Here is a 10,318-nt window from a genome sequence, read left to right as displayed (position 1 = left end):
AGAAACGATGAAATTTAAACGGAAACATAGGTAGTTAAACAGAAACATTGATATTTAAACATAAACACTGAAACTTAAACAGAAAAATTGAAACTTAAACAGAACAATCGATAGTTAAAAAGAAACAACAATATTTACATTCAAAAATTAAACCCGGCCGTCCCTAGACAAATGTGGATCGAGTTGCAGCATCACAATGAGATTGCAAAAACAATCGAAAAAAATCTCCTTCAACACAAGCATTATCGCTTTGATCGTAGTACAGCACTAAAATGAAAAAAACAAACAAAACTCTAGCCGAAAAATCTCCCTACAAACTACAAGATCATCAAATAATCTCACCATAAAACCGAAAAATTTCTCTTTCTAATAGAATACTTTACAAATCAAACCAAAAAGAAACCCACATAATATCAAAACAAAAGAAAACTGCACAACATCTTCAACGGCATCCACCTCGCCTCAATACCTTGGAGCGTAAACTAATGAAATGCCGAAGAGTTGAGCGGGAGTTCTCCTTCGAGGCAGTGGTCCAATCCTACAAAAGATGTCCAGGCAACGACAACTTTGAAAAAATAAAAGCTGAAGAGATGAAGAGAGAAAAAGAAAACCAGTGGCAATAATAGTGTTCTCTGAGGATTAACCAAGAAAAAAAAACCGCTTCCTCTTAAAGAGGAAAAATTATTGCAGCAAAGGGCGTTATGGTCAAACCAGTGTTATCAAACCCGGACCGGCCGACCCGGTGACCCGGTGACTAAACTGGTCCGGGTCTCTAATTAGACCGGACATGTAATCAACCCGGTGTGACCCAGTGTGACCCGGCCAAACCCGGTGACCCTGCCGGGTTTCAATGACCCGGGCGGATTAATGCTTGTTTATAAAATGACATTTTCATCTTTTTATTTTTGTATTGTTTTTTATATGTTGGAGGGTAAAGATGTAATTTTATTTAAATGAACCCTAAAATGACAATCAAAACTTGAGACTTGAGAGTTGAGACTCAAGATAATGGTATATTGTTTTGAATTTACAATTAGATAAATTTGATTAGTAGATATTAATCTTGTTATCCATAAATAAAATTACATAATACATATGGAGTTTAAAGTTTAAACTTTTGATATAATGCAGATGATTTGAATATGGATGCAATTTTTAATGAAGATGATGATGATGACGATGATGAGAATCAAGAGACAAATGGCATTGAAGCAAATCTTGGAACCAATTCTATTTCTCCTTTTTCCTTGGCCACCGATGGATTGAATATATGTTGATGTTTAGTTCGAAATTTTCTTATGCATTGAATTAGATTTGACTTGATGTTAAATTACAAAAATTTGAACTTGTGTTATGGATAGTTTGATGTTGAGTGTGGTTTGAATTTTTGAAACTTTGGTGGTTTGAACTTTGAAGTTTTGTAACTTTTGTTATGTATTGGATTGAGTTGGTTTGATTAAATTTGAAATTTCACTATGGATTCATATGATATTGTGTTGTGTTTTGTTATGTATGGAATATTTGAATGAGTTTGATATTAGGTTGAGTCTCGTTATGTCATGTAGAGCTTGAATTTTGAAATTTTATTATGTATCGGTTTTTAACTTTTTATGCTTGTCATGTATTTTTTTACAATTTATTTTTTTGTCCCTTCAAATTATTTATTTGATAACAAATAATAAATAAATGTTATATATTATTATAGAATTAAAAAACTAATTTATAATTTTAAAAATAATTTTATTAACCCGGCATTGACCCGAATGACCCGGCTGTTGAACCAGTTGACCCGAGACCCGAAGCCTAGACCGGGTCGATGTCCGGACCGGTTTTGATAACATTGGGTCAAACCATGTCTCACTTGCCACAACTTCCCATACAAGGGATAATTTCGTCCAAAAAATTCAAAACTAACTCCATTACATGCTTGGGGGTTTCAAATTCATTGTATTTAAAAAGAAGGGGTTTTAAGGGATTCCCAAATTAATGGGGGTGTTTTTAGAAATATTAGAAACTTAGGTGGTTTTTTTTTGCAATTTTCACTTAAAAATATGAAAAAAAAAATTACATATTGCAATATATGCGAATAAAAAAACTTATAAATTTGACTAAATATACATATTTATTGTTTCTGAATGGAAAGGCTAATTGCTGACAGTGAGTTGGAAACCTGTGTGATAAAAATGACATTACTATTGAATAACAAAAATAGAATAAATAAAATCAATATTATTGAATGGGGAATACAGAAAGAAATTTTACCTATTTTTATTTTTATTTTTTACCCCAACATATTTACATCAGGGAACAGTATGATGAACTTTTACATATAAAATCCCTGGAAAACAAATGTTCATGTTGTCAAATAAACCTTAGTCCTAATCCTTAAAAATAAAATAAAAAAAAATTCAGAAGTGCCACCACCTCTTCTTGCTCGTCCTTGCCTCCATTGTTGGCAGCTCTGTGATCAGCAAAATCAGGCATCAAACAACAGTTCTTTAACAGCAGATGATGAGTTATTCTTAACATTTTTTTCAGGATTTTTTTGGCCTTTATAATTATTAAAATATGTTATTTCTGATTCAATGGCCTAAAAAATTAACTATTTATCTCTGGTTCCCCTCTTCTATATTACTGAAATCACCAGAAGTAAAACACATATAAACCACTACACCTTATTATATTACAGACATGTAACCCATTAAATATAATTTTGGCATTTTACCATCTGTAGATAGGCCCTAACTCTGTCTGACTTACACAAAAGGTGGGATCTAATAACACATGATCTACTTTTCATATTTTTAGATATTATGACATATTTCCTTTTATTGATATCCCAGAGCATATCTTCCATATTTTTTAAGCAAATATTCTTTGTATATTTTTAGTTATGTGATTGTATATTTTTTGGGTATATAATCCTCCTAGAATATTCTCACTTTTTTCTTAGATACAGAAGATTTGTATAAATAACCTTGTAACTTTTCATTTATGCATATACAAAAATACAAGTTTGAGTTTCTTCAGGATTAGTAACATCAGAGTGACAGAAGCAAACTATATTAGCAAACATTTTAAAGAGATATCAGCATAAATAATTAACTTTTGGAAGCTAAATAGACAACCAACCCTAATTTGAGGTGTCTCATGCAAAAATACATAGAAAAACACCAAAATATTTCACAGTATTAATGAAGTCCCAGAAAAAAAAAAAAAGATGCACATTGATGATTCAGACGAGAGCTGCAAAGGGATCATTTGGCAGCTCTGGGGTTAGCTACAGATGATGAAATAAAATAAAGTAAGATAGGATCAAATAATTATGCATCTTGATTTTGGTATGTCGGCTAATATTTTGATCAATTTCTTTGAACTGGCTACTTTGTGTCATTATTATGGTAACAACATCAAGTGCAATATAGACATACCTCCGTCCGGATAGATTGAGTTGTAGTGCACTTCAGCCCAAAAGCTCAAGAAAATAACTGCACAAGTATTAATTCATACTTTAGAGAAGAACAAACAAATATGTTTTCTTAGAATGCATGCATATGACAAACAGCAATGCATAGGAAAAAATCAATTTCTTAAGCCAATGATATCAGTGAAATGAAATTTGGAATGCTAGGATGAGAAAACAAATTTTATAGCACTAATGATTATGCAAGCTTTGATCAATCATCTAACGCACCTCTTTTGGATTTCTGAACTGCAGGTAGAATCTCAATGGAGCAAGTGTCCCTAAATGATGTTATCACAAATATTTTGACTCCATACTGCAAAGAAGAATTAGAATCTTAGATTTAAGTAATCTAAAGAGTACATTCACAAGATTTATGAATAGAGAAAGTTTAGACAGAAATATCTAATAAAATATAAGTCTTATAACGAAAGTTAATAGACGTTGACAATTTCCGAATTTGAAAATTTGCAGTGAACAACCCAAAAGCTTTGATTAATATAAGTATTTTTCAATTTTTACCAGTTTAAAATCTATCATTTATAAATGCAATTGGCATGACGCATCATAATCAAACTTCAACAGTGAATATTACCACTGTCATACTGCCATGGCTTAGGATGGAACTTGAAGGCTACATCACATGAAGCATAAACAAAACCTATACAATTGTTTACTGATGTGAAGACTTCACAGGTTGGATGTTTAACAAGAGGTCCATCAGGAACCTCCATTGGAGGCAAGTACCATGTGAATGACCGACACTATGTAATTTTATCAATGAATAAATGAAACTGAGGAACTAAATTAACTAAAATGCACCGCCACAATAATTAATTAAAAACAAAACAGTAGATGCAATGAGTGACCATTACGATGACTTGCACATCAATTGAACAATTAACAATGTCTCCTAGATTCATATACACGAAAAAGCAACAGATGGAACAAGAAAGTCATCTCCCTACTGTTTAGCTTATCAGCCAGTGAAAATAAATGACTACAGGATTTGATGTTCTAAGGCGTTGCAAGTCCAAATTCAATCACCATGTGGTTAGTTAGTTTGTTGGAGACCAAAGAACAGATAGAAACTTGGAGAACAAAGTAACAGTAAAAAGAGTAGAGCATACAGAGTCTGCAGCAGCCTGTAGCGTGACATGGTCACCCCATTCTCCACTCCTGTTCCTCATATGCAAAAAATAAAGAATATTAACTGGAGTCTAAGAAAAGCATCATCGGTTGCTTTCAGCTGAAAGAGAGATATCATACTTTGCAATCTTTTTCAAATAGTCTCCATAGGGCATGGGAACATATCCTTCATATAACTCTGAGTGGGACTTAAGCTGAGAACAAACAAGAGCACAGTGAAAGATATTCAGAAGCAAAAAGTGGCTGCGAACAAGATGAGTTAAGACATCAACTCAATACAAACAGAAGTGAAGATAAAATTTGATGAACCAACCTGCTGTACTACTTGCTTTCTCACAACCTTGTGGTGCTCAGGGGTACGGTAAAGCTGATCTGAAAGTGCTCGAAACTGGAAATCAATGATTTTAAAAACATCATCTTCAAATGATAAGCTTCATATGCTTAATTCATCTAAAATCTTCTCTAAATGAAAAATAATAATGAAGATATATATGTGCTTGTGCATTTCTAGGTATTAATTAGATCCAAACACAGTTGGAAATAAGCTATTGGATTCAATAGAAATCTCGGAGAACAACACAGACAGGTGAAGTTAGAATAGGAAACCAGACATAACGATGAGTCTACAAGAATTACTGTGATAAAAGCTAAGAGTTCGATAGGGTCAATAATAACCTGACAGTTACCATCTCCTTCAACCTTGAGCTGAGCCAGGTCGTAAAGCCGCAACCTGCAATATACACTGTTGTCAACCTTTGACTTAAGGATATAGCGGAAATATCAAGATTTACATGTCCAGAAAAGTAATAAAAAAATAAAGGGTAAACAACCTAAATGGTCCCCTACCTTTCCATGTGTTTTTTTTATTTCGGTCACCTAGTTTTAAAAAAGTTACAATTTAGTCCTCTATCAGTCTATCTTTAGTATCTGTCACAATTTGGTCACCCAAGCATACACCGTTAACAGCGATCACATATGGCATACTACATGACACATCTTTTCTTTGAGCTGGCATTTGAGCTGGCATATGCCACGTGTGATCGCCGTTAATAACGTATATTTGGGTGACCAAATTGTAACAAAAATAAAAGTAGGGGACCAAATCGTAACTTTCGAAATATGGGTGACCGAAACAGAAACCCACAAAAAGGTAGGAGACCATTTAAGTTGTTTACCCAAAACAAACTAAGATCATATTAGCATAAGAAATTCATAATGATAAAGGGCAACCTAATCATTTGAAATAATTGTGGTACTTTGAGAACACTCCAGTAACATCTTATTGTAGAAAGGAATGCCATGTCACTAGTAGTTGTAGATCATCCAAGGATGGAAGATTTGATTGGACATAATTATTGTCCAGGTGTACAAAAGAATTCAGTATAGCAGCATAACCATTTCCAGAGACTTATATATGATCAAAGGAGTTCTTCATCCAAAGTTTTTCAAAAGGTTATAAATGATAGGAACCTAAATCAAGTACTTTAGCAGTAGGGTTTGACCTAACTCCTGCACTAACCTTGTGTTTCACAATGTTAAAGTTCTTGTTTTTTATTTTCTTAATTTGAAATTAATGGTTATATATGTTTGTCTTTGCCAAGAAAGTTTAAGTTGTAACTATGCTCAATTAGAAAATATAGAAAAGAAAACCTTTCATATCAACCAGAAAATCATCAATTGGAAATGGAAAGAGGGCAAATGTTTGCAAGAAACACGCAGGTAGGACTTTACCTATCTATGAGCCTTTGATTATCTGAAGTAGCTTCATCAACAGAAGGAATTTCTCGATTAATTCTAGGAATATGCTGCAAGACAACCAAGACTTTTAATAAAATCACTAACAATCTCTTGAAACCTTAGAGAAAAACCACAGAAATCAACTAGTAAGTTGATTCCATAATAACTTATTCAAGAGAATATGCCACAAACAATTTTAGTGAAATATATGCACAGTTCACAAGTGCTTCCTAAGTTTTCAAGGCCCTTCGAATAAGCACATCAAGGGATATATTAATGTCATAAGTACACAAAAATAAATTAGGTATATTTATGTCAAGGATGGAATATTTTTATGGTTAATAGATAACAGTAACACTTAGGTGCCATGAGACGAGATCAATTCAGAATAGCCAATTGAAAATGTCTAAACCAGCAGCAACTAGATAGTTTGATAACTAGTCATTAGCAGTATTTAAAATTGAAAATTAGAGGTGCTAACTAAATCAAGAAACTAAACAAAAACAGAAACAAAACTTTAAAAACTACTTGATCATTTTAATGTGCTTTTCCTAAAGGTTCACCATTTGACAACTAAAAGTATGTTTTCTGCATGGCAAGGGTATGAAAGGAGTTTGAACAAAAATCTTTCTCAAAATTACCAATAGTTGGATAAATCTCAAAAAGTGGAGCTTCAGACATGCAAAAACTTACAGGAACAGGAATCAACTGATTCAACCTCTTCCCTACTTCACCATCTAGGGAAGAGAAATCATCCATGAGCTCCAATGTCCACATTTCCCCTTCATATGGCTGCTCGCCAGGGCTTGAACATGAACTTGAAGGTTCCATATAATATACATCTCCATGAACACCTCCATTATCTTTTAAAAAATTACACCAATAAAAAATCCAAGACAATATGATGAGGAACTTCCTAGTGAGACATTGCAATAAGAACTTCCAAAAAGGCTATTACACAAACCTGAACGTATAAACCGCATAGGTGGGCCTAACCAATCTTGTGCAAGAACAGATGCTTGCAAACGATCAGAACCTTCTTGTAGAGCTCCAGATGCTTCAGCAGCTGCAACTTGTGAAAACTCCTCCTGAAGAGCATGTGCAATGATCTCATCATTCTCTACAGCAGTACACTCTGAATTCAGATTACATTCTCTTGCATTCTCCCCAACATGGAAGGTGGCAACATTCGATGTTGGGACTTCACAGTAGACAGTGCTAGAAACATGGATCACTAAGAAGATGGAGACCCCATCGAACAACATCTGGATCTTGCTCCCACATAATCATCACCTTTAACTAAAAAATTCAAACATGAATCTCCAGCAATTCCAATAAAATATCTAATAACAGAGTCAGAATTGTCCTCGAAAGTAAACTAAAAAAAAAAAAATCTCAATCAACAATTACTTGGGACGTTGTGATTGTCAAACAAAGCTTGAAACCTCCCAAAAATGCAAGAGTTCTAATAAAAAAATTAAAAAACTCGAGATATCATCAGGACTCCTGAATCTAGAGCCCTAGAACCTCAACTCCAAATTTTGCCACTTCTAATGCACAAACATATGAATCAAATTTTTAATCTAACGCAAGACAATCATAAATTCGAACTTTTAAATCGTAATAAATTCAATGATAAACAGTAATCAAGATTAATAATAACAAATCTTCCTAAAAATCCGTCAAAATTATAACTTTAATAGAATTTAATCACAACAACATTAAACACCAGAAACATAAAAATTGGATGACAAGATTAACAATAACAAACCTTCCTAAAAATCCATCAAAATTCCAACTTTAATAGAACATCATCACAACAACATCAAACAACATAAAAATAAACAAACAAACAACATAAACATAAAAATTGGATCACAAGAACAATTTAATTCAATCCCTAAAAACTCAAACACAGATGCATACCAACAAAATCCAAGCTCCAAACTTCAAGAAATCAAACTATTATGAGAAAAAAAAAACATGAATTTGAGGATTAACCCTAGTTTAACATCGATATCGCTGATCAATCAAAAGATCGAGAAAAAAACTACTTCAGGAGAAACGAATTTACTTGAGTTCGAAGAAACCTCGGGAGAGAGAGAATTAAGACACCGCCATTTAGAACTCCAAAATTTAACCACCAATAAAGAGAGGAAAAAACAGAGGGTTTCTCTTTTGAGTCACACTTAGGGTTTTATTTATTACGGAGCTATGCTAATACGATGGTGGGAGGCCGTTGATCCGTAGGATCATGGGTTTGATCCTCGGGATTTGGACTTCCATTCGGATGTGGCCAAGATCTATACCGTTGGTTTCGACACGTCACTCGCTGTGGGCCCAGTCAACGATTAATAAAAAATTGAAATTTTAATTTACTGCTTTGAATTTGGTGGGCCTACTGATTAATATAAAATAAAATTAAATATTTATTAAATATACTAATTTTTTTTTCATAAAATAACTGTCATATGGATATGGATCAGTTAAATTAATAATTAGAAAAATTGCATTTTGATGATTAATTTTCGATTGATTTTCTAAAAACATAAATAATAAAAAGATATTTTTATTAGTTTTTTTAAATACCATTAACTGTGGATTCTTGAAATATGATTTTATGAGAATATGAAAAAAGCACTGTGGTTTGATTTTTTATATGAAAATATTATTTAATTTTTTTTGGACAACAGAACTCTAAAGAATGTTTAGAATTAAAAGTAAAAGTTATTTTAGTTAAAATTATATTATTTAATCAGTAATTTATAATTTTTCAAGAAAAGGGCATTCATGTTACTAGTTGTTTACTTATTTTATTTGGTTTGGTTGCTTTTGATAAACCTAAATTACCTAATCCTTACCTAAACTAAGATACGCGGATAAATGTTATTTGTAACTGGAAGTGAATTAAAGTGTGATGTTATGATAAAGTTGTTACTCCGTTGTTCAAATTTAAATTTTTTTTATTCAATTAAAATATATTTTTACTATAAATGAATATATTACTTATAAAATGATATATTTCAATAGGTAGTTGTTTACATCAAATTGGTTAGTATTATAATAATTTAAAAATAGTTGTTGAACCTCGTTAGTATATTTTTCAAAAAAATTGTATCTTTTACATAAAATCACATCCATTAATAAAGTACATCATAACAGCTTCTGATGTAAAATAGTTGTTTACATCAGAAGCATTTCTTTTAATCCTGATTTTGGCTTGTCTAATCCCCGAGCAAATAACTCTTTTTTAGGAAAAGCTTAACCTCCCTCCGTGCTATTCAATACATGCTTAGATATTTACTTTCAATGGTTAAGATTCAAATTTCATTAAAAATATATTTTTTTTATAGATTATTTCATGATATTTCATTAGGTACAAGCCCCTTAATTAAGAACTGTGAATGAAAAATAATGGATACGAGAAATTAATTTTATTAACATAAAAAAATATAAAAAAATACATAAAATTTGATAAAGAAACACAAGTTCTAGAAATTCCAGTTCTCCTAATCATATTTTCTTAATCTTTTCTTTTGCCCTCACGTAATTTAGTTCTATTTTGACTTTATTTTATCCCAATTTTTTCACCAAGAAACACGTTGAGGACATCTCATTTGACTTTGTTGAGTTTGGTCTCTTTATTTGTTTGTATCTTAAATATCAGCATCTCAAGTTGTGATTTCTCCATGTTTATGAACCACGAACTTGATTTCATTTAATTTAAACTTTTGAAAAACTCCGGCATTTCATACTTGTGAAGCTTTCAGTTTTGGACTTATGAAGCTCTTTGACTCTTTGACTTTTGATGTCTCGAGGTTCCTTAACTCATTTGTCCCATTATTTGAATTTTTCAAGCCTCAACTCTCCTAAGCTCTTGAGCTTACATCTCGATTGCTTTAACTTGTTTGTTTTTAGAATATCTAGTGGATTTTGGGCAGTGATCCCCATTTGATTGGGAATCATAGG

The 10,318-nt window shown here is 32.2% G+C and overlaps 1 protein-coding gene across 4 annotated transcripts; it reads right to left on the bottom strand.

The window, feature by feature from the left end:
• Window positions 1–494: 494 nt before the first annotated feature.
• On the bottom strand, window positions 495–8,495 carry LOC120269119 (OVARIAN TUMOR DOMAIN-containing deubiquitinating enzyme 12-like). Of its 4 annotated transcripts, XM_039276412.1 has the most exons (13): window positions 8,276–8,410; window positions 7,314–7,648; window positions 7,043–7,212; window positions 6,344–6,417; window positions 5,288–5,342; window positions 4,926–5,000; window positions 4,733–4,806; window positions 4,594–4,642; window positions 3,695–3,779; window positions 3,432–3,488; window positions 2,425–2,461; window positions 2,263–2,338; window positions 495–538 (listed from the first exon to the last, which is right to left on the bottom strand). In XM_039276412.1, the coding sequence occupies exons 2-12, from the start codon at window positions 7,612–7,614 to the stop codon at window positions 2,296–2,298; spliced, it is 1,020 nt and encodes a 339-aa protein (XP_039132346.1). In that variant the 5' UTR covers window positions 7,615–7,648; window positions 8,276–8,410; the 3' UTR covers window positions 495–538; window positions 2,263–2,295. The 4 variants fall into 4 exon arrangements, with proteins under 4 accessions (XP_039132346.1, XP_039132354.1, XP_039132338.1 ...); XM_039276420.1 differs by lacking the exons at window positions 495–538; window positions 8,276–8,410 and adding an exon at window positions 8,424–8,495 and having other exon boundaries at window positions 2,196–2,338; XM_039276404.1 differs by lacking the exon at window positions 495–538 and having other exon boundaries at window positions 2,196–2,338.
• Window positions 8,496–10,318: the final 1,823 nt, after the last annotated feature.

This window comes from Dioscorea cayenensis, chromosome 2, assembly GCF_009730915.1.
Source record: "Dioscorea cayenensis subsp. rotundata cultivar TDr96_F1 chromosome 2, TDr96_F1_v2_PseudoChromosome.rev07_lg8_w22 25.fasta, whole genome shotgun sequence".
Taxonomy (NCBI): domain Eukaryota; kingdom Viridiplantae; phylum Streptophyta; class Magnoliopsida; order Dioscoreales; family Dioscoreaceae; genus Dioscorea; species Dioscorea cayenensis.
This window is presented reverse-complemented; position numbering and strand designations above follow the sequence as displayed.